The sequence below is a fragment of the Elephas maximus genome, chromosome 3 (assembly GCF_024166365.1).
Source record: "Elephas maximus indicus isolate mEleMax1 chromosome 3, mEleMax1 primary haplotype, whole genome shotgun sequence".
In the NCBI taxonomy this organism is placed as follows: domain Eukaryota; kingdom Metazoa; phylum Chordata; class Mammalia; order Proboscidea; family Elephantidae; genus Elephas; species Elephas maximus.
The window spans coordinates 94,538,836-94,564,296 of record NC_064821.1 but is presented as its reverse complement, the minus strand read 5'-3'; the positions used below and the strand labels follow the sequence as shown (position 1 = coordinate 94,564,296).

General features: G+C 37.4%; 1 protein-coding gene across 5 annotated transcripts in view; it reads left to right on the top strand.

The window, feature by feature from the left end:
* Positions 1-25,461, top strand: part of EPS15 (epidermal growth factor receptor pathway substrate 15) — a 177,024-nt gene that overhangs the window by 8,937 nt on the left and 142,626 nt on the right. For 2 of the 5 annotated variants that reach the window (XM_049875162.1, XM_049875164.1), the window contains exon 2: positions 4,029-4,157. The exons of 2 other annotated variants lie outside the window; for them this stretch is intronic. In XM_049875162.1, coding sequence (XP_049731119.1) covers positions 4,155-4,157 — 3 coding nt within the window. In that variant the 5' untranslated portion in view covers positions 4,029-4,154. The remainder of the gene's footprint in view (positions 1-4,028; positions 4,158-25,461) is intronic. One more of the 5 variants, XM_049875163.1, reaches the window with a different exon arrangement.

The following is a 25,461-nucleotide window of genomic DNA, read 5'->3' as shown; positions in this document are numbered from 1 at the left end:
TTTGCATGTATATTTTTTGTGATCCACTAGGGTATGTAGGAGATACAGAGGTATGTACCTTCTTGGAGGTAGGGACTGGAGGAATAGCTAATCATCATATTTTTATTCCTAAACCTGCTATGAGATATGAATGACTAATTGCACATACATATTGAGCTTAGAAAACTTAAATGAAAACACAACCTGAAATTAATGCTAGAGGTCCTGGAAGGAAAGCATTCTTACGCCACCATGGAGAAGGAAGGGCACTGATGTTTATTGAACTCCTAATAGGTTATCAGTTACTATTAGGTGATTTACATATATTATTTCACTAAATCTTCACATCCTCTCTCTAAGTAGGAATTTAACCTCTATTACTTACTTGGGGTTGTGTTAGTAGTAAGTAGGGCCAAGATTTGAACCCAGGCACATCTGTTCTTCAAGTACATTTGCCATGCTGCTTCTCGTAAACAGTCATTGAGAACATTTTAGTCAAATTTAGGCATGAAAATGAACATTCACGTGATAATACTTTACTGATAAGTGAAAAGAAACGAATTATTGATAGTTGAGTGTGTATGTATCTGTCTGAGAGAGGTCAGTATTGGTATAATAACAACGGTGGAGCCCTGGTGGTGCAGTGGTCACAAGCTCAGCTGCTAACCAAAAGGTCGGCAGTTTGAATCCACCAGCTGCTCTTTGGAAACCATATAGGGTGGCTCTACTCTGTCCTATAGGGTCACTATGAGTCAGAATCGACTCGACAACAATGGGTTTGGTTTTTGGTTTGTGCACTTAGGATGTGTCAGGCACTGTTTTCAATAATTTGTACAACTTCATGAGGTATTTATTATCCTTGTTTAACAAAAAAAGAAAACTGAGGCACAGAGTTGAAGTAATTTGTTCAAAGTCAACTGCTGGTAATTGGTGGAGACAAGATTATAACCCAAGTAGTCTAAATAACTGAGATGTAAAATAGGATAAATGAACGTATTTATATTTTGAAGGACAAAATAGCTCTGACAGAAGTGACTAATTGTGGTGCCATTTCTTGATTATAACTGAACATATGCTCTAAGCAAAATCTTATGTGAGAATTTATCATTGCATAGACCACATCTCTAGAGAGTGATTGTTGTATCAAGTTATGTTGTTAGCTGTTAGCTGCTATCAAGTCAACTCCAACTTATGGCAACCTTATGTACAGCAGAACAAAGCATTGCCCAGTCCTGCATCATCCTCATAATTGCCAACCTGTTCGAGTCCTTGGTTGAAGCTATTGTGCCGATCCTTCTCACCGCAGGTCTCACGCATCCTCATTAGCCCTCTGCTTCAGCAAACATGTTCTTCTCCAGCAGTTGATTCCTCCTGATGATGTGCCCAAAGCAAGTGATGTGGTGTGATCCATTGGGTAATTTTCGGAAGTAGATCACCGCGCTTTCTTCATAGTCTGTCTTGGTCTGGAAGCTCTGCTGAAACCTGTCCAGCATGCTGGTGTTTGAAATACTGGTTGCATAGTGTAATGGATTGAATTGTGTTCCCCAAAAGTATGTGCCACCTTGGATATGCCATAATTCCCAGTAATGTGTGATTGTCCACCGTTTTGTTATCTGATACAATTATCCTGTGTGTTATAAATCCTACCCCTATGATGTTTATGAGGCAGGAGCAGAGGCAGTTGTGTTAATGAGATAGGACTCAATCTACAAGATTAGGTTGTATCTCAAACCAATCTTTTTTGAGATTACAACCTCATGCCACCAAGAAACAGCCAGGAGAACAGCACATCCTTTGGACCTGGATTCCCTGTGCTGAGAAGCACCTCGACTGGGGAAGATTAATTACAAGGACCTTTCCCCAGAGCCGGCATAGAGAGAAAGCCTTCCCTTGGAGCTGGCACCCTGAATTCAGAGTTCTAGCCTCCTAGACTGTGAGAGAATAAATTTCTCTTTGTTAAAGCTATCCACTTGGGGTATTTCTGTTATAGAAGCACTAGATAACTAAGACACGTAGTTTCCAGCATCACAGTAAAACACAAGCCACCACAGTACAACAAACTGACAGATGGATGGTGGGTACCAAGTTAGAGTACAGGATTTTTATGGACATGATAGAAGTTTAAATTTTTGTAATCTTTTGGAATTTATTACTCATGAAAACCAAACCTGTCTAGGTTAGTTTACATCATGTCAGTATTTACTTTCAAGTAAATATCCTCTTGGACATGATTGTATTTTATTATTAAAGATGATGTCTGTGGCAGAGAAAAATTCCCTGAGAAACAAACTTTTATTAAATAAAACCTAGAATCACTAGTTCTAAAGATTTCTGATGCTCCAGATAAGAACAGTGCTGGGAGCTTAAATAATGAAAGATCTTGGGCTTTGAAGTCAGATTGTCTTAAGTTTAAATCTTTTATTTGATTTTATGACAAGTTTCTTAGCACCTGTTATTTACCTATAAAATAGAGATAAATTTAACCAGCAGATTTGTTGTGTAGATTATGTGAAATAATGGATATAAGTAAATGGGTAGCAGCCATTAATTATAATCACTAAATATTTATCATTGACTTTAGTTTTTTTTTTTTTTTTGGTTTTAGCCTAAATGGTAGCAGCCATTAATAATAATAATACTAATCAGTAAATATTTATCATTGACTTTAGTTATTTAGGAAACCCTGGTGGTATAGTGGTTAGGTGCTATGGCTGCTAACCAAAGGGCAGCCGTTCAAAACCGCCAGGTGCTCCTTGGAAACTGTATGGGGCAGTTCTGCTCTGTCCTATAGGGTTGCTATGAGTCAGAATTGACTCTTTGGCAGTGGGTTTTTTTTTTGGTTTTAGTTATTTATAGGGTTATTAATTTTTATGAAATGTTACATTTGATTAGAATTTTGATAGCTCACTGATAAAGGGAAGAAAAAAACCCAAACCCATTGCTGTTGGGTCAATCCCAACTCATAACGATCCTATAGGACAGAGTAGAACTGTCCCATAGGGTTTCCAAGGCTGTAAACCTTTACGGAAGCAGATTGCCACATCTTTCTCCCGTGGATCAGCTGGTGGGTTTGAACTGCCAGCCTTTCAGTTAGCAGCTGAGCACGTTAACCACTGCCCTAACAGGGCTCCTTAGATCCTTGATAACCCAAAGCAAACGCATTGCCATAGAGTCAATCCCGACCAGTGGCAACCCTGTGGGATAGAGTAGAAATGCTCCCTAGGATTTCCAAGGCTGTAAATCTTTATGGAAGCAGACGGCCACATCTTTCTCCTGCAGAGTGGTTGGTGAGTTTGAACTGCCAACCTTTCATTTAGCAGCTGAACGCTTTAACCACTGCACCACCAGAGTTCCTAGATCACTGATAACCAAGGATTGTTTGTAACTATGTTCAATCTTGTATGCTATAGGTACAGCACAGGTATATCATTATGCGTATAATAAAAATAAGGAACTGGAATGCATTAAAAGTGCTTCCATTGTTGCTGATTATTCCTCTTTTAACTTGGAAACATTTGCTGAGTGCCTCCTGTATGTCATCACTGTCCTAGGCTTTGGTCATACACAGGGAATGAGACCTAGACCCTTGCTCTGAAGTAGCTTTTAGTCTTACAGGGGGATAAACTTTGACTTTCTTTTGTGATAAGTACTATCTTGAAGGATGATAGAAGACACTGACTGGGTGCTGTGGGAGTACTCCATGATTGTGATGGAATTTTTTGTGGTAATTTATGTTTTTAATTTTTTAGATTGTTCTACATTATCCAGGTTTGATACTGTGGGTGATACTTTAAATTGTGCTTAAAAGGACAATATAAAGCCATAGAAACATATAAGTCACATTGTGTTTTGGTGCATAGGGTCCATATTGGGTGATATAACATCCATTTTCTTATGACTTATTTTCTGCTTTTCGTCTCTTTGTAATAAAGCAAGAATTTTTAACCTAGAGCATAGTCCATAGGAATGGGGACCAAGGACAGGCTTCAAACTATCTGTGACCTACTCTGAAATAGTACGTAAAATACTTTTTGTGTCTGTTGTTTTAGCAGAGTGTCAAGATTCGCATCCCAGGCATACTCAGAAGTTTTACATAGTGGGAAGAACGCTGGACTTAGTACAAGACAAACCAGGATTTGAACTCTGGCTCTGCCACTTGTACTGTCTGGGTGATAATGGCAAGTTATTTAACCTCTCTGAATTTCCATTTCTTTGTATATGATGTATATACATTTTTGGAATATAGGAGACATTCAGTAGATAGAAGTACGGCTATTATTATTGACACTTATATGCAGAATTCATGTAAATATTTTTAATGAATTTTTATTTCAAAAATTCTTCACTCATTAAAGAAAACTTGGAACATGCAAAAAAAAATAATAAGGGAAAGCATGAACACCACTCACAGCCACTCTTTAAATTTTAGTTTTTTTGTTTCTAGTTTTTTTCCTTCTATATGCTTTTTTCAAATGTGATATAATCATACACATACACACAGACACACGCAAACACACATATACATATGTATAATTTTATATCCTACTTTGTTTGACATTATAGGTGTTTTCCCATGAGGTCTTAATAAACATCTTTTTAATGTCTTTGAAATATTTTCATTGATTGGACGTTTCATAGTTTACTGATAACTTATATGTAGAGGTATTTTATGTATATCAGTTATAATTGATGCTATTGCAAACAACTTTTATTACTGAGTTCTGTAGAGTTCTATGTGGTATTTACTACATAATTGAATTCTTTTTCTATGTGTACCTTTGAGTTTTCAAGTCAAACTTGAGTGATTTTTGTTTATATTTTTAAGATCTTTAGGGCAAAGCTGACAGCAGCAGTAATTTACTCAGGAGCAATAATTTCAAAAATATTACTGTGAAGGAATTCAGATGCATATATTTAATTTGGTTGCAGAGGCCATTTATAGTTACCTAAAGTTCGTTTGACATTAGAAATTGGCATTAGAAGTTGTGATCTTGAAGAAGATGGAAATGTTTCAGTTTGCATAGTTTTTGTCATTATTTGCAGGCTGAATTGCTTTCATTCTTAGTCTGTTCTCTACATTCTGTTCTGTTTTGTTGTTGTTTTTTTCCCCGGCCCACTTTTACACAAGGCCGTTTAAGATTTGGGGGCGGGAGGGGGGTGTAGATTCTGAACCATCGGCACTTTAGAACCGTTCAGAAACTTTGTTGACTCTGCTTTGAGTCAGACTTGCTTGAAATGTCCTGGTTTGTCTCTGTACTTGGCAAGTTTTCTCCTTTATATCCTCACAGCTTTTTACACGACTCATTTCTTTCTTATTTTAGTACAGACATTTTAACAGTACCAGTGTTCACAGATTAAGGTGGACAAAACTTCTTTTCCAGTAGTTTCACCAAAAAAAAAAATAAAACTCTTATAAGTAAAACTTCACAAAACATTTTGTTTTTTAAATGAGTATGTAATTGACATGACTTATATACTTATACGTGTTTTATAAAGATATAAAATATTTTAAAATTGAATTTTTTTAGGTACTAATTATGGTTTTTCTTTCATCATGAGACTAGGTGGAGGGGAAGGTCCATTCTGTAAATTGTAAATTTTACTGAGTTTCTAGTCCTAGTTTTAAAATATTTCATGTGTCCAAATTAATGAAAATAATTTTTTTTTTACTATATCTGAATTGAGAGATACAAACCATCAAGCACTTTCAAAGAGCACTCGAGAAACTGAATTTATAAAATAATTAAAGATGGCTTAGATGTTAGGAGACTTAATCTTTGAGTTTCCTGCCTTGTTGTTTCTTGTATATGTATATTCAATACCTTGAAGGTGCTCAGTTCAGCCATTTCTTTATTCAGGAAACCTAGTATGATTTGAAAATACTTTAACTCACGTTTATTTTTGGTTGTTTAACTTGGTTGTTCTTGAGAGTGATCCTGAGAACTTGTTAGAAATGCAAATTATCAGATTCTACCCCAGATCTCCACAGAATCAGATTCTGAAACTGTGGGGTTGAGGAATTTACTTTTTTTTTTTTTTTTGTGTGGTACAGGTAGTTCATATAAAAACACACACACACACACAAAAAAAACCTAATACTACTACTACAGAATAACATATAAAGGTTTTTAAGTTTGTAAAATATGTAATATTCACAAAGACTGTCTATGTTGTTGTTGTTAGGTATTGTCAAAATGATTTTTGACCCATAGCAAGCCCATTTGATAGAGTTGAAATGCCCCATAGGGTTTTCTGAGTACTAGTCATTATGGGAGCAGATTGCCGGGTCTTTCTCCCACACAGACCATTTATAGTTGATATTTTTATTATTATTTTAAATTAATTTTATTGTGCTTTAAGTGAAAGTTTACAAATCAAGTCAGTCTCTCCTATAAAAATTTATATACACCTTGCTATATACTCCTACTTGCTCTTCCCCTAATGAGACAGCACACTCCTTCTCTCCATCCTCTATTTCCCTATCCATTCAGGCCAGCTTCTGACCCCCTCTGCCTTCTCCTCTCCCCTCCAGACAGGAGCCACCCACAGTCTCATGTGTCTACTTGATCCAAGAAGCTCAGTCCTCACCAGTATCTTTTTCTGTCCCATAGTCTAGTCCAGTCGTATTTGAAGAATTGGCTTTGGGAATGGTTCCTGTCTTGGGCTAACAGAAGGTCTGGGGACCATGACCTCCGGAGTCCTTCTAGTCTCAGTCAGACCATTAAATCTGGTCTTTTTATGAGAATCTGAAGTCTGCACCCCACTGCTCTCCTGCTTCCTCAGGGGTTCTCTGTTGTGTTCCCTGTCGGGGCAGTCATGGGCTTTAGCCGGGCACCATCTAGTTCTTCTGGTCTCAGGCTGTTGTAGCCTCTGGTTTATGTGGCCCTTTCTGTCTCTTGGGTATTTTTATTATATTTTTTAACATATGAGGAAACAACCCAGAGATGATGTCAATTTTCTATGCTTTTGAGCACTAGTTAAAATAAAAGGATAGGCTGTGGCATTGTACCAGTCACTAGAAGAGTACATCATGTTTGATAGAGAACCAATGAAAATGAAGGAACCCTTCAGTGAAATGGACTGACATAATAGCCACCAACATTGGACACAAACATACCAATGACCATGAAGATGGTATAGGACCAGGTAACGTTTAATTCTGTTGCACATAAGGTCAGCTGACTCAATGGCAACTGACAACAACAGCAACAATGACATTGTGCTGCATAGCTTGGAATTCTGGTTCTATCATTTACTAGTCGTGTGAATTTGGGCAAGTCATATAACCTGCCTGTGCCTCATATTCCTCATATGTAAAATGTCAGTAAGAGTGCCTTCGGTACAGAGTTGTTGTGAAGTTTACCCCATTGCCATTGAGTGTTTCCGACTCACAGTGACCCTGTAGGACAGAGTAGAACTGCCCTGTAGAGTTTCCTAGGCTGCAGTCTTTATGGGAGCAGATTGCCTGGTCTTTTCTCCCTTGGTTGTGAAGATGAGATAAGGTAATGCAAGTAAAGTGCTGAAAATAGCGCCTGGTCTATAAAGCAGATGCTGTAGAATTGATTCTGACTGTGCGTCAGAGTAGAATTGTGCTTCATAGGGTTTTCAGCGGCTGGTTTTTTCTGTGTAGATTGCCAGGCCTTACTTCCGAGGTACTTCTGAGTAGGCTTGAATCTCCAACTTTTTGGTTAGGAGCTGAGCGTGGTAACCATTTGCACCACCCAGAGACTCCACCTGGTCCACAGTAAGTCTTTAATAAATATAAATATTTGCTGTTATTATTGGTCCAGAACATCTAGCCATAGCCCATTTCAGGTACCTAAAACTTCTGTACATGTTTTTTGTTGTGCCTGAAGTTGTCTTTCACTTCATTTACTTTATTCATTCTACACATATTGAGTATCTACTATCCATGAAGCACTGGTGCCGGTACCAAATGTTAATATTTCCAGTGAGGGAGACCAACAGAAACAGATAATAAACATAATGTGAGGTAGTGTTAAGAACTAGGAAGAACAATAAAATGGGAGAGGAGACTAGAGAGTGACATAAGGTGCTACTTTAGGGTGATTAGGAAAGGCCCACCTGAGGTTGTTGTATTTGATCAGGTGTCTGAATGAGATAAGAGGTGAGCCATATGAATATCTAGGGGGATGTTCCAGGCAGAGGGAACAGCAAGTGCAAAGGCCTTGAGATGGGAGTGCTCTTTGAAGCTGGACTGGTTCCTTTAAGATTTAGCTTAAGATTTCTAAGGCTTCCTTGATGTTTTCCGTAGTGGTTTGTTATGAAATAAATAACCCACTACCCTCAAGTCAATTCCTATTCATAGCAACCCTGTAGGACAGAGTAAAACTGCCCCCTAGGGTTTCTAAGGCTGTAAATCTTTATGGAAGCAGGCTGCCACATCCTTCTCCCTGAGAGCAGCTGATGAGTTCGAATTGCTGACCTTTTGGTTGGCAGCTGAGTGCTTAATCACTGCACTGCCAGAATTTCTTCCATAAAGATTACAGCCTTGGGAACCCTATGGGGCAGTCCTACTCTGTCCTATAGGGTTGTTATGGGTTGGAATTGACTCAGTGACAACAGGTTTGGTTTGGTGTAGGTTGTACTTAGAACAATGAATTGTTATTGTTAATTTTCCTGATTAGTCTCTGGGTTCACAATGTTAGGGATTATGGTTTCTTATTTATTTTAGTATTCCTGTTATCTAAGCATATAGACACACAAAAGAAGTTTACATGAATGTGTAATGAATGAAGAAATAATGTTTTTTGACTTTATATTTCCTTCATCTATTTTTCTCTGTACTTTGTTTCTGCCTGGTAATAATGATAGGGAGTACAGTTTATTTGAATACTTTGTCTGGAACTCAGTTTAGTGTATCACATACATTTTTGTATTTAGCCATCCTGTTATAGTTTATTTCTTTTTTTCCTATCTTCGGACTGTGAGTTCCAGGAGGGCAAAGAAGTTGTTCTGTTTATTCATATCTGTATCAGGAATGCCTAATACAATGACACGTGGTAGACCAGCAGTTGTTTGAATAAAAGGGTGATATATATTTTTTTTATGTTAATATATTGAGTCTTTTAGTGAATCTCACGGACTATACACCACTAACTATATTTGATGACAGCCCAGTAGGCACTGAACTAGGAGCTTTAAGCAAAATAGGTTGTTTTAGATAACGTTACCCTCCTAACTGCTCTCTCTCAATAGCACCTTATCCAAGTCTGATGTTTGTAAAAATGCTCCTATGGATTACTTTATTTTTCCCAACTAGAAATTGAAACATATAGCTTAATAATTATACTTGAAATTCAAACTGGATAAGTATTAGTTCTGTATCCATGCACCAAAATTAGCCTCTTCTCCAATTCCATACTAGAAATTCTTGTTCCTAGTACTCTCTAGCTAGAAGTTAACCCACCAATTGACATTGAGTCGATTCTGACTCATGGCGACTTCGCATGTATACATAACAGAACTGTGCTCCATAGGATTTTCAGTGGCTGTTTTTTCGGAAGTAAATTGCCAGTCCTTTTTTCTGAGGCACCTGTGGGTGGACTCCAACCTTTGGTTAGCAGCTGAGCACATTAACTGTTTTTACCACCTAGGAACTTGTGCTAGAGGTTAAGCAATCACAATTTCTGATCTAGGTAATTCTCTGCAGTCTCTGCATGAATGATCCGTAGGCAACTCCCAGAGGAACATTTGCATTTCAATAGAGGAGTTTGCTAAGTAGGCCAAATGAGAGACAGGGGAAGGTAACACATACTTCTTAATATTTTACTAGAGGCTGAAATAAAGCAACAGACCTTTTTCTATTACAATATAGGTAAGCTGCTGACATTTTCCTGTTTTCTATTTCCTGGCTTGTAGATTTATTTCCAGGAAAAGACAAAGGAACTGTTGAAGGGGAAAAAACATCACAAAGTTTAGCAAGGAAAAAAGAAAGTTTTATTTGGCATATATTCAAAAAGGCAAAAGTGGGAAGCGGACAAGCATGCTGCCAGAGCTAATGTTTGTCCAAATCATCAGTATGTATTAACATCACAAAATGGGTAAAATCTTTGAAACCTTCACCTTTTTTTGGCTGAAACTGCTAGATCAATGTGATTCTGCATTTTGAATCATCTCTCTTAATAATCATTGGTACAGGTTTCAGTATTGACAGGAGAGTCTTCACTGGTCCAACAAATTTATTCACTATATGCTAATTGAAAAAGGTAAGAGTGGAAAGTCTTTTGTGTTCCTTTTGATTGGCTTATGTGAAAGATTCCCTAAGAAATGTTTTCCAAGATTGTCCTAGCTATTGTCTTTATATCTCAGGGCCCAGTTGATGTGTCCTTGTGAGTCCAGCTGCAGCTGGGTCACATTATCTGTGCTCACAGACAGGGAATAATGACTCCAATATTACTTCCTAAATCAGAACAGAATATTTGAAATATTTGAAAATCCAGGATTGTTATCACCAACTGTTGTTGTTGTGTGTTGTTGTTGAGTCGATTCCGACTCAGCAACCCTGTGTGACAGGGTGGGACTGCTCCATGGGGTTTCCTAGGCTGTAATCTTTACTGGAACAGATAGCCAGGTGTTTTCTCCCTCGCAGCCACTGGGTGGGTTCAAGCCGCTGACCTTTCAGTTTGGAGCTTGGCGCTTAACCAGTGCACTACCAGGGCTCCTTGTTATCACAAACTACAGTAAAAACCAAAAAAGCCAAACCCAGTTCCGTCGAGTGGATTCCAACACATAGTGACCCTATAGGACAGCGTAGAACTGCGCCATAGAGTTTCCAAGGAGTGCCTGGCGGATTTGAACTGCTGACCCTTTGGTTAGCAGCCGTAGCACTTAACCACTATGCTACCAGGGCTTGCCAAACTACAGTATAGGGCAGTAATTCTGCTACTGTCTCTGTACTAACAAAGCTGGGATTCACTGAAGGTTTCTGTGTCTCCGCATGGCCTCAGTTTTTTTTTTTTTTTTAGATCCCCATTCTTTTTTTTTTTTTCTTGTATTCCTCTAGGAAGCCTTCTGACACTCAAGAGGGCTACAGGGAAAGCATTGCCCTGGGGATGGGGATGGGGTGGGGGATTGATCAGCTAGGTTCTAGTTAGAACAAGAAATAAAGTTATTATTAAGAGAAGATGAGATCAGAAAGCAAATACTTGTCTAGAAAAGCAGACCAGTGCTGGGGGTGGGGAGGAGTAGGCTGTATAGAGTTCTATGAGTTGAGGGATGACCACGAACTCTGGGTCTCCTTAAACAAAGGTAAAGGGTACAATGAGATTAGCCCTGACAGTTTCAAGGCAGATAGTAGTGGTAAGCATTGAAAGGGAGGAGTGGAGTCTTAACTAGGAGCCTGTAAGGTTCTAGGCCTCCCTCTAATCTTTTGCCATTGGTGACATGGAAGCCAGTCGAAGAGCAGTTGTATCCAAAGCCACTGGATCTCGGGGCTCCCTCTTGATTGCTGCCTATGGAGGTGTTGATGTCTAGGGAGGAGCTGTCTTATCAGGAGCACATGGAATTATTTTGTTATCCTCCTGACACCTTGATTTAATTTATTCAGCCAACATCAATTATGCAGTTACTCTTTACCGGACACTATACCGGACACTCTTTACCGGAGCTGGGGATAAAAGTTAAAAAAACCTGAAACTATCTTTAAGGGGTCTGTAGGCCAGTCTGCCCATGCTTTGTATGTAGACGATACTTTTCTTCACTTCCCTCTCAAAGGCTAAAATTTATAAGAGGTTTTCAAGATCATATTATTTGGAAAGGTTTAAGAGCCATTTGAACTGTATGGGTATGTGACTGTTTCTTAGATCTTTTTTTTAATGTGTTAGAAAAATAAATTTCTCAATACCCAGGGAAAATTGAGGTTTTGAGGATAAAAGCGTAAAACCCCAATGTTAAGACATCACATTGTCAACTTGTCCGAGGGCTAGTTGGAAGAAAAGACTTACTAAATTTTTTTCTAATTATAAATCTATAGGTTATTATTTGAATCTTGTTCACTTTTATAATTTAGTTAGACACTAAAATTCTGGGTGGTTGATCTAGGTGATAGTTTCCAGGTCTTCAGACTGGTTCTTCCCAGTTCAACTGTGGCTGAGAAAGCAACAGCAGAACAGACCCAAATTTTAAAAACTTGGGTGAACTACCATAACCAGAACTGGAAAAATTACTGGTCGAAGTCCTGCTAGAAACTTAATCTCCCTCTTAGAAAACAGGGGCAGCATATGTGTTGCATAGCAACCAAATCTCTTGCCAGTTGAATTTTGCACAGAGTCGGAAACAGTGATACCCTCTTCAAAGATGGCGGCTGACCGCACTGCTTGAATATGTGTCGCTCCCTCAGCCCAGGCAATGATTCAGTCTCACTCGTCAGGCTCCTGAAAGAACTTATTACACTTCTCGTGAGTTTGTCATTCCAGGGCTTCCACCTGTAATTTTTCCCATTCCAGTTATGGTTCCAGATCACCCAGATTGTAAAAACTCGAGTCTCTGGTTTCACGTCATTGGCCATGGCTGAACCGTTTCAAACTGGTTCGAAGCCCTGATACTTTCTTTGCTAGCTGCAATGGACTTTAGCAGAGAAGAGATGTGAGATTAACAAATTTTTATGTATCATGATGCTTCTGAAGTGTGTAAATTGGATGTGGGCTATTTAAGCAGATGGGGGCTTAGCTAATTAATGAGAGCGTATCTCACTCTTTTGTTGGAAGAGGCATTATTAGGTCATACTCCACCTAGTCTTTGGGTGTGGCATGATGAACTTTTTTGTTAACCTTGGGCAAATCACCTAATTCTTTGAATTTTAAGACTCTTTTCCCCTTACATACGTTTAGTTTTCTGCTTTGTAAAATTGATGAAATTTTCTAGTTGACTGGCGGGGGAGTCAGTTGTGATGCAGTCATCATCGTATATGTATGTCCTTGGTTGTACACAGAAGTATTCATTTATAGAACTGCATGAAGTTGAATTTTAACTTAACGTTTGAATCCCTAATTGTCTTCTAAGAATTATTCTATAAGGAGGCATTGAATAGTTTTTTTTTTCTGTGTACAGAAGATTCTTGTGTTATTCACTCATTTATCCGTTCTTTCACTTCATTTTCATTCACTTATCGAATATTTATTGAGTATCTTCTATGTGTCAGGTGCCATTCAGGGCACAGGGCAGTGTACAAAGCAGAAAGAAAAAAATTACTAGAGCTCACATCTAGGTGTACACTGCCATATGTCACATACTAGCCATTAAAAAGTAGTAATTCTAAAGACTCTATATAGAATTTTCAAAGATAGAAGAGGTTAATATATTGATACATTATTGAATGACTGCCATTCAAGTTTTGAAGGTAATTGAATTAACTTAAAAAATGAAACTAGTAGTTTAAACAAATAGGAAAAAGGAAATATAAGAGTAAATGACAGTATTTTTCAGTATTTAAATTGTACTGAGTAATCAGTTCTAGACATGAGGCCTAAGTTATAGGAAACAGCATGTCTTTATGATTCTGTGCTAATTACTAATGGCCAAAAGTGTTTGAGAGAAATCTGCAGATTTTGAATGTGAAGAAAGCTTTGATGTAACATTTGATTGTGATGTTGAAGAGAAAAGGGTGAGGATATACATGCATTTGTGGTTTAATATGGAGCCCTGGTGGCGCAGTTGTTAAGAATTTGGCTGCTACCCAAAGGAAGGCAGTTTGAATCCACCAGACACTCCTTGGAAACCCCATAGGGTCGCTGTGAGTCGAAATCAACTCGATGGCAGTGGGTTTGGTTTTGTGGTTTAATATTAGAAGAAGTATTCCTTTAAATTAGCTCTTTACTTTGTAATGTTGTTGTAGGTTGCCAGAGAGTCAGCTCTGACTCATAGCAACCTTATGTGTAACAGAACGAAATGTTACCCAGTCCTGAGCCATCCTCACAGTCATTGGTGGTGCTGGTGAAGAATATCGAATATACCACGGACTGCCAGAAAAATGAACAAATCAGTCACAGAGGAAGTACAGCCAGAATGCTGCTTAGAAGCGAGGACAGCAAGATTTTGTCTTGCTCACTTTGGACGCATCATCATGAAAGCACAATCGCTAGAAAAGTATCATGTTTGGTAGAGTAGAGGGTCAGTGAACAAGAGGGAAACCCTCAGTGAGCTGAATTGACACAATAGCTATTAACTTTGATAATACCAAAAAACCTACTGCCATTGAGTTGATTCCGACTCAGCGACATCATAGGACAGAGTAGAACTGTCCCATAGGGTTTCCAAGGAGTACCTGGTGAATTCAAACTGCCAACCTTTTGGTTAGCAGCCTGAGCTCTTAACACTACACCACCAGGGCTCCATCTAGGCATATACTGCCATATGTCACATACTAGCCATTAAAAAAAAAGAAAGGATGTAGTAATTCTAAAGACTCTATATAGAATTTTCAAGATAGAAGAGGATAATATGTTGATATATTATTGAATGACTGCTCGTGGTTTTGGACCGCCAACCTTTCGATTAGCAGCTGAGTGCTTTCACCACTGTGCCATCAGGGCTCCACTAACTTTAATAATAAGCTGTATTAAGTTTTTTTTATATTATTAAATAGAAAGTGGTCCTTACAACGAAAGGCGTCTAAGAATTGAGGAAATACCTCTGTGAGTATTATAAGGGTCAAATGATACAACGGGTATGAAGGATCCAAGTAAAATAATAATCCCTGGATGGCTCAAATGGTTAAGTCTTTGACTACTAACTGAAAGATTGATGGTTCGAATCCACTCATAGGTGCCTCAGAAGAAAGGCCTGGGAGTCTGCTTCTGAAAGGTCACAGCCTTGAAAACTCTATGCCGCATAGTTCGACTCTGCAACACATGGGGTCACTGTGAGCTGGAATCTCCTGGATGGCAACTGGTAGTAAGATAATGGTAAAGATAATAACGTTGATGATAACCCAAACCCACTGCCGTCACGTTGACGATAGATGCAACAAATCTGTTAAGAGTGAAAGTCCTGGAATCAAGACTTCCTGGATTTGAATCCTGGTGCCAGCACTCAACTAGATGTGTGACTTTGAGCCAGTTATGCAATTCATTAATACCTTGTTTGTAAAATGGGCTTAATAGTAGTACATACCTCGTCAGATTGCTGTGAAGATCAATGGGTTCAATGCGTAAAGTGCTTAGGCTAGTACTTGGCATACAGGAAATGTTCAATAAGAGTTTAACATGTGTTACTTATTATGAAGCTGTAGAACACCAAGTATGTGTGTATTTTAAAATGTAGTGTTACTTAAATTCATACTTTACAGACTAACTTGGCTCTTTAAAAAGTAATATTTCATTGCTGATTCTTTTGGGTTTCTGGTACTTCATGAACTGTGAGAATTTTTTTTTATCTCATTTATGCAAAGCTTACATATTTCTTTCGGAGTGAGTTACTTTTCATTTGTCTATATTAAATTTTATCTCTTTTTAATTTTTTTTTTACCATCAACTTTTCCAGGTCATCTTTTACTAATCAAAGCTATTAGTTCTGGGTTGTTAATCACCCCACACAACTGGGTGTCAGCAATAAACTCAGAGGGTTTGCCCTCTCTTCCATTTATAAGCCATTACTGTTTAAATCATTGATGAAAGTTCTCTTTACCAAATTCTTTGCTGTTTTGGAAGTAAGGAATAGAGCAACTAATATATACACAAAAATATATGTTCTCTTAGTTCACTTTAAGAAATTTATTTAGAAAATGATATTTATTTTAAATTATACTTAAAGATGAGAAATTATGAGTATGTTAGGCCTAGAGTATGAGAAGAATTAAAATAGCAATGATTTCTATTGGTTTATATTCTGTGGTTAGGTCTGTATGGCTCTGAATACCCGTGAAGAATTATAAAACTCACTTAATTGACTAGTTTTGTCCATTCTTACATCAGAACTATTTTGGTTTGCAGTGATAGAAAAAAAACAACTTTAAATGTTTCAAGCAGACAAGCAGTGGATTAGTGTTGTGTAAATGACAGGTCCAGGAGTAGAGCAGACTTCAGGTGTGTTAGGATGTCATCGATGTTGCTCTTCAGTTTTTCCTTCTTCATGTCTTGGCTCCAGTCTCAGGCAGACTGTCTCATTGTGACACTAAGATGATTGCATACTTTATACCTAGCTTTCCACAGTTTATAACTCCAGCTGCAGTCGAAAAAGACAGCTGATTTTCTTTCTTTCTTTTCTTTTTTTTTAGAATTTAGTAATATCTGGTATTTTTTTTTTTTTTATTTTGTTGTCATTGTTGAGCATGTACACAGTGAAACATACACACCAGTGAATGGACACAGAGAATCCAGGGTGGAAAGAAAGGGAAGAGGGAGAGTGCTGACACATTGCAGGGATTGCAACCAGTGTCACAAAACAATTTGTGTATAAATTTCTGAGTGAAAAACTGATGTGCACTGTAAACTTTCACCGAGAACACAGTGGAATTAAAACAACAAACAATACATCATTCAGTTTCTACATGTACCATTTAATGACATTGATTATATTCAAGTCCTGCAACTGCTCTCCCTTTTCTTTTCTGAGTTGTTTCTCCCCCGTTAACATAAATTCACTGCCCCCTAAGCTTCCTATCAACCGTTTCAAGTTGCCGTTGTCAGTTTGCTCCCATATAGATCTTAAAAGAGCTTAATGCTCAAGGCAGGTTTTTTTTTTTTTTTTTTAACTAGTTAAGCTAAGCTGCTGTTTGAAGAGAGGCTGTTTTCCAATAGCTCCCACAAAACAACTGTAATTTTATCTGATTGGACTGGCTAAGGTCACATTGCCACCTTGAAATAGTTGTTATGGAGAGTGGGTTGATCAGAAAAAGAGTATGTTTGCCTAAAAGAATTGAGGTTGGTGATTGTGAATTTATAGTAATACTAGTCCGTCCTATCGAGTGACTTTGTCAGTGCAGCCTCAGAGAAAAGTGGATAGTTGGGTTTGTCCAGATATGGGATTTTGCTATATTGGTGTGCCCAGAAGATGTTGGAAGAAAGGGAATTTAGGTTATGGCAGGAGGATTATTAAAATGGTGAATCATGAATCTAAACTGTATCTGGAGGAAAGTCAAGTAAAGAAAGGGGCTGATGGATCCGAGTCAAAATAAAAGGTTCTATGGATAAGAGGTTTTGTAGAAGTCAAATGATGATAACCTGGAAAAAGGTTGTGGATGGAGGACAAGATGTTTGAAATAGTGATTTAGGAGGTAGAGCAGTTTGGGGTGAGAATGAACCAGGAAGGGTGTTACCGTGGGAGTGACAGAGTGACCAACCAGGTCATCATCTATGGCTGTGCTGGTGGTGAGTTATATAACTGTTTTGGAGAGACCACTGGAATTAGGAGGTCAAGGAATTAAGAACTCAGGATATTGGATGGATTGTCTAAATAGGTGCTGAAGTCACTCTGTTTGATGGCAAGGGTTGGGATGGAGAGGAAGATAATAAGCCAAGTGCCACAGCCTTAGATGAATGAGATAGAGTGACCAGAAGGTTGTAACAGTGATAAGGAGGAAGAGAGTAATTTAGTTGAAAGGTAAGACACTCAAAAGAGTAGAGCTTTATTTTGTTTTTGTTTTCAAAACAAGTTGCACAGTTGAGCAAAGAGGACTCTAGTCCCATTTCTAGAACTTGAGATAGGCAAGTTCTTAAAACTGGCCAGTTACTATTTGAGAGGGCTGACTAGAATGTTGGAGACTAGATCTAGTCTTTGTATTCACTCTTTCAGTTTGCCCCCTAGACTTTGATCAGGTTGTATTGAGTTCAACAAAAGCTAGCCCATTATGGGGTTGAATTGCTAGTATGTGTTTACGCCCATTGTTTTTTCAGTAGTATACAGCTTTACCATCTTTGAAATTCTTTTGTCTATTTAAAATCCCTTTAATCTTTCATTTTTGATAACTTCCAAAGCATATGTATTCTTGGATCCAGATTGTAAAAACTTTCCATAGAAGATTGAATTTATAGTATTATTATTAGGTCTTGGCCTGCTGACGATGTTATCAATTTAAAATGGCTTGTTATGGAACAAACATGAAATTAGCATGTTGGCAGAATGGAGCATTATAGTTTTTGTATATCTGTAATGGTTGGTTACTTGTCTTACTCCCTTTACTACAATGTAAATTCTTTTTTTCCTTCAGATTTTTATATCACTTTTTAAATTGTGGTACTACATATAACATAAAAAATATGCCATCCTAACCATTTTTAAGTGTACAATTCAGTGGCTTTAATTACATTCACTTGTGCAACCATTACGGCTATTTCCAAAACTTTTTTTTCATCACCCTAAAGAGAAAGTCTGTACTTGTTAAATCCCATTTTCTTCTCTCCCCAGCTCCTGGTAACCTCTTATCTACATTCTATCTCTGAATTTGCCAATTCCAGATAGTTCATATAAGTGGAATTATACACTGTTTACCCTTTTGTGTTTGACTTATTTCACTTAGCATAATGTTTTCTAAGTTCATTTGTGTTGTAGCATGCATCAGATCTTCATTCCTTTTTAATGGTTGAGTAATAACCCAATGTATGTGTATACCACTGTAAGCTCTTTTGAGGGCAGGAACCCTATCTGATTTTTGTAATCCCAGGCACTTAAACCTATTGTTTTGAATCTAGAAGGCATGCAGCACATGGTTGTTAAATTATTAAATGAATAACAGGACTTTTTGGAGAGCTGGGGGTTAATACTGTATATTCTGTAAGGGAACTGCTCAGATGGCCACTTGTGTTTCTTTGTGCACCCCCCGCCTCCCACCCCCCCCCCCCGTTCTTCCCAAGCCCTAAAGGTGAGCACTGCTCTAGTGACTTGCTTTTCTCCACCCTCCCACTCTTTCCCCCAGCTTCAGAGTTACTTTCCTTTCTAAAGTTTCTTTATTCTTCAAACATCTTCTAATTGTTATTTCCTTTATCAGTTTGGATTGCTGTTGGTCACCATTGCTGCTTTCCATTTTAAAAAATTCTTGTATTTCTGTTTACTGTTAGCTTTCATGGTATTTTCCTTTGGATTGTAAAAGACGCAAGTCTTTTTTAAACATTACAAGTCTGTCAGAATGTTTTAGTCTCCCTGCAAGCCATTCACACTGTATAAACTCGTGTATAATAAAAGCTTAGGCTCTTCTTGGTTGTATTTAGGCTCTTGGTTGTATTTATTTGGTGCTTTCGCCTTAGGAATTTGTGTACCACCAATAAAGGCATCCTGGGTAGAGTGATGGAGGAGTTGAGAGGATATATGGGCTAGTCTCCCCCTTGGTTTCTGAACCCTCTTGAAAATGGAGTTCTAGAAGTTTGAATTCTAAATAGTTGAGTATTTGTATATCAGAAAGGACCCCTGGTGGTGCAGCAGTTGACTGCTTGGCTACTAACCAAAAGGTTGGCAGTTCGAACTCACCCCGTGGCTGTGCGGGAGAAGGACCTTTTGATCTGCAACCGTTTTCTAAATTACAGCTTAGAAAATCCTGTGGGGCAGTTCTACTCTGTCACTTGGGGTTGGTATGAGTCAAAATCAACTCGATGGCACCTTGCAACAACAACAACACGTCAAACATTGTATATGGCAAATTACTTAGAAAATTGTATGCATTACAGGTAGTCCCAGGGTTACAAGTGAGATCTGTTCCTAAGTGTGTCTTTAAGTTGAATTTGTAGGTAAGTCAGAACACGTGCATACGGTTCTTATTTAGCCTTACTTTGGCGGCGTAGTGGTTAAGTGCTACAGCTGCTAACCAAGAGGTCGGCAGTTGGAATCCACCAGGCGCTCCTTGGAAACTATGAGTCTGAATCGACTCGATGGCAGTGGGTTTGTTTTTTTTGGTTTAGTGCAAGAAAAGCCTTGAAGCCTTTTCTGTGTTTTAAAAGCTGCACTTGCAGCAAGTGAAGGTGATTGTGATGAAGAATGTGTTGTGAGTAGGGGCTGGTTCATTCTAGTTTCAAAATGAGGGCATATCTACATAACATTAAAAAGCCGGTATGAGTTGTACATAACTTGGATGTTCATTACTGTTTATGTTCACTGGTTCTAAACTGTTAACTCATTTTCTTAAATTTTTAGAGCAAAATGAAACATTTTGAGACACACCAAAAACACGCTTTGATCGTTTTACTTTCTTAGTGAATTGGCAATTTGGGAGGCTTTTTCCATTCTCACTTAGCTGTATCTCATTAGCACAATAATCAGCACAGGGTGTACTTTAGAACATTTTAGTGAGCTAATGCTTTCTCATATGTATTTATGTAGTAACCGGTGAGTCTATAATGTAATGATAAATAATGAACAATTGGAACTCAGCATTTCATACTATGTATGTGTTCTTTTTCTCAGTACTAAAAATTCAACTAAGTTGTCTTAAAAAACTAATTTTTCATTTTTGAGGGAACTTATTTAATTTTCTTTTTTTAGCAAAGTATTTACACCTTGGTTTGTAAGTAAGGTGACCATATAATTTGTCATTCAAACTGGGACATTGTAGAGAATGAAAGGGAGCACTGCAAATATTAAAATTCTATAAGTTTTTTTGAAATATTTACTTTTTGACTGTCAAAGTGGTTTTATTACACTGGTGCACCAATAAAATAGTTCTATTCAAAATCTATTTTAAAAAATATTTTGTTTTACTTTAGAACAAAAAAAGTTCTTTACATTGATTATCTGAATATTAAAAACTGAAAGCAAAATAATTATTCTTGGTAATAATCATGTTATAATCAGTGTCTTAGCTATATTTGTCTCTAGTATCATGTCACTAATACTTTTCTAAAAAATGTAATTTTTTCCAATATACTTTTATTATGTTTAATTTTTTCAGATTGTCCGCAGTATTTTTCAGAGTTGCGTTTTATGGCTTGTGGTTGTTAACCCTTACAGTTGACTCTTCTCTGTAACCAATAATATTGTGAATTGTTAATACACTCTCTGTTCATGTGCCAGTAGTTCTGGTTAGCTCAGAAAATACTTTGTTAAGTGGAAAATATTCTTAATTCTGGTTTTTTTCTTATCGAAAGGCTACGTATCTCAGCCCAGATATTTTCACGGGCTGTGTCTTTTTTGCCTCTCCTAAAAATACTTCTCTTTGACAAATATTTTTATACGATGAATCTTGTCAAATAAGTTGTTCTCTACTTACGCTTATTTTCCTTCTTTCGCCAAACTTACATGCTGTAAAGTAGTAGGCCTTCTATAATTTCATTCCATCTCGATGCAGAATATAAATTTATCCTGTTAAAATTAGGGAGACTTTTTTGATGGAACTCCTACAATAGATTCCAAAGTGTAATTGTAGGATTTCAGAATTAAATTATATGTATCATTTGAATTCTCATCAATTTGTTCAGTTCTTCCCTTGCTTTTGAGGGATATATTTCAATGTCTCTGCAGGAAGCTTTGTTTATAATAATTGGTATTTGCTAAAAGCTTCAAAAGCTGAAGTTTTTTTGGAGCTTTATTGATTGAACTTTAATCTTTTATTAAGTTGATTGAACTTTAATCTTTTATTAAGTTTTCCAGATGATTTTGAACAATATATAACAAAATTTTAGAGGACTTGTTTTTTTAAAAGATTCACTACTGAGACACTTAGGTTGGATTGACAAAGTAATTTCTTAAAGATTTTAACTTTTAAAATCTGACCAATGACAGGTTGCAAGGAGAACGCACATGTTGCTATTTTGAGTTTTTTTTTTTTTTATTCAATACCAGTTTTGTCCTCAGATTTTTAACTGCAGGTATTGTTACAATGTGTAAATTTTGACAATTGCAGCTAGCTTATTAACAGTGATATCACTAGAGCTCCCATGGTAAATGGAAATAGCCTCAAAGGCTTTATGCAAATTCCCCATCAATTTTTGGGAGAAATGGGAATTCATTATTTAATTTTGTTTTGTATGCAGTTTCTTCTTTTAAGCTCAAGGTCATTGCTGCTGAAAGGGCTTATTGGGTAATGAAAAATGGTTACAAACAATAAAATAAATAATACTAGATTAATTCCATACAATAAATGACGAAACCTACAAAACAACCCAAGAATTTTCAGACTGTTGGCTCTTTGCAAATAAATCTTTTGTGCCTAACCTGTGAATTCCCACAACCTAGCTGGCTGGTGGCCTGGTCCATCTTGCAGGCTACCGCACGTGTCACTGTACTGCCTGGCATGCTAAATAGCCAGCAGGAGCAACAGTGCCAAATGCTTCTCCCAGTGTATTGCAAGACCATAAGGATGTAGCTGTGCACAGTTGGCTTGTGTCTGAGGAGATACTTTTCAGTGAGTCTTCTGCATGCTGTCCTCGAAAGGAAGATGTTATGTTGCATCTGTAAGCAGTCAGGAAAAGAAAGATGGAGTTATCACTAGTCCACTTTCAGATTTAATTAGTTGTTCAAGTTGTTCAACACTGCCCTTACATCTTACTACTAGCTGATACCTTGGCCGGAAGCTAGATATGCAGAGTAGAGGTGTACTAAGTCTTATATCCTAGTTCATTCTAATGTATTTTAATGTAATGATAAGTAATAATAGTTTATTGTAAAAATAAAAAACCTGGGACAAATGGTAAACTGGATGGGATGCTGAAACAACAAGTTGCAAACCAAGACTGTCCTGAGCACACCAGGGAATATGGGAAGCAGCATGGTATTGTCAGAGAGCATGGATCTTGGAGTGAGACAGACCTGAGTTTATGTCCTGGCTCTACCATTTAAAAACCTGGACAAATAACTTCTCTAAGACTAAGTTTCCTCATTTGCAGTCTGAAATGTTAATATATGGCTCACAAAGATTATTTCTGATAGTATTTACAAAGCACTTTGCATAATGTGTTCTTAAAATGGGCACTAAATGAATATTAGTTTCTTAATTTTGTACCCATTAGGACTATAGGCCCAACCTTGATGCTTGAAGAATTTTTTCCCTGTTTATCTTTGTATTTATAACTCTCTCCCAACACGCATCTAACAAGTTCTGTCAAGTCTATCTTAAAAACTTGTTCAGACGATATCATTCTGCCATTGCCAATGTTCGGATCCTCAACTGGGCCATTAAAATTATTTCCTAAGTGCTCTCCCTACATTCAGCCTCTATTTTCCCTCTTCACATATAAATAATCCCCTAGAACTAATACCAAGTTGAAAGCTCTTGAATCTATCCCCTTTCTTATTTTCTTTACATTTACTATGGCAGATAAGGCCCTTCTTAAGTTGTCTTCTGCAGAACTTGGCAGTGTTACCTCCCATCCCTCTCTTCTCTCACCATTCAGAACTACTTCTATTCTTTTAAAACATAAACGCTATTACGCCAATATAGAATTACCACTACCTAAAAGGTTTTCATTATCCCAAATAGAAACTGAGTACTCCTTAAGCAGTAACTCCTCATTCTCCCCTCCCCTAAGTCCCTGGTAATCACTAATAAACTTTTGACTCTATGCATATGCCTATTCTAGATATTTCATATGAAATGGGATAATACGATATTTGTCCTTTTGTTTCTGACTTATTTCACTTAGCATATTTTCAGTGTCATGTAGCATGTATCAGAACTTCATTTCTCTTTATGATTGAGTAATATTCCACTGTATGTGTATACTACATTTTGTTTATCCATTCTTTTGTTGGTGGACATTTGGGTTGTTTTCACCTTTTGGCTATTGTGAATAGTGCTTCAGTGAACATTGGTATACAAGTACCAATGCTTTTAATTATTTTGAGTATATGTATAGGAGTGGAATTGCTGCTTCATATTATAATTCTATGTTTAACTTTGTGAGGAATCGCCAAACTGTTTTCCACAGAGGCTGCACCATTTTGCATTCTCACCAGCAGTTGAAGAGGATTCCAGTTTCTCTGTATCCTTGCTGAAACTTGTTATTTTCCTTTTTTTTTTAAATTATAGCCATCATAGTGGGTGTGAAGTGGTATGTCATTGTGGCTTTGATGGTGGCACAACAATTAAGTGCTCAGCTGATGACTGAAAGGTTGATGGTTCAAACACACTGAGTGGCTCCGTGGGGGAAAGACCTGGAGATTTGGTTCCATAGAGATTACAGCCAAGAAAACCCTGTGGGACAGTTCTGCTCTATCACACGGGGTTGCTATGGGTCAAAAATGGACTCGAGGGCACCCAACAACAAAGACTAATGACACCGAGCATCTTTTATGTGCTTAATGGCTATTTGTATATCTTCTTTAGAGAAATGTCTATTCCAGTCCTTTGCCTACTTTTAAATTGGGTTGTCTTTTTGTTGTTGATTTACAGGAGTTCTTTATATATTCTTCAATATTAAACTCTTAATATATATAAACCAAAACCAAACTCATTGCTGTTGAGTTGATTCCAACTCATAGTGACCCTATAGGTCAGAGTAGGACTGCCCCATAGGGTTTCCAAGGAGCACCCAGTGATTTCAAACTGCTGACCTTTTGGTTAGCAGCCGAACTCTTAACCACCATGCCACCAGAATTTCCTAATAGATATAGATATACAGTTCCCAAATATTTTCTCTCATTCTGTAGATTGTCTCTTCCATTTGTTGATAAAGTCCTTTGATGCACAAAAGTGTTTAATTTGATGAAGTCCAATTTTTCTTTTTTTTTCTTTGGTTGTGCTTCTGGTGTCATATCTAAGAATCCATTGTCAAAAAAACCCCAAAACCGAACTTTGTTGACTCATAGCGACCCTGTAGGACAGAGTAGAACTGCCCCATAGAGTTTCCAAGGAGGGCCTGGTGGATCTGAACTGCCGACCATTTGATTAGCAGCCGTAGTTCTTAACCACTACGTCTCCAGGGTTTCCCCATTGTCAAAAGCAAGGTGTTAAAACTTTACCCCTGTGTTTTTTTCTAAGAGTTTTATGATTTTAGTTCTTATATTTAGGTCATTGATCCATTTTGAGTTAATTTTTGTATATGATATGAGAGATGGGTTCAGCTTCATTCTTTCGTATATAGAGATTCAGCTGTCCCAGCACGATTTGTTGAAGAGACTATTCTTTTCCCTTTGAATGGACTTGGCATCCTTGTTGAAAATCAGTTGACCATAGATGTATGGGTTTACTTCTGGACTTTCAATTGGTCTATATGTCTGTACTTAAACACCAGTGCCACAATCTTTTGTTTACTGTAGCTTTATATAATACCTTTTGATATTGGGAAGTGAGAGTCCTCCAACTTCGTTCTTTTTCAGGATTGTTTTGATTACTTGGGGCCCCTTGAAATTCCATAGGAATATGAGAGTGGGCTTTTCATGTTTGCAAAAAAGGCTCTTAGAATTTAGATTGGGATTGTGTTGAATCTGTGAATTACTTTGCGTATATTGACATTTTTACAATATTAAGACTTCTATGAATAAGAGATGTCTTTCCGTTTGTTTAGGTCTTCTTTAATTTCTTTCAGCATTGTTTTATAGTTTTCAGAGTGCATACCACTTTTGTTAAATTTATTACTGTGTATTTTATTGGCTTAGTTGCTA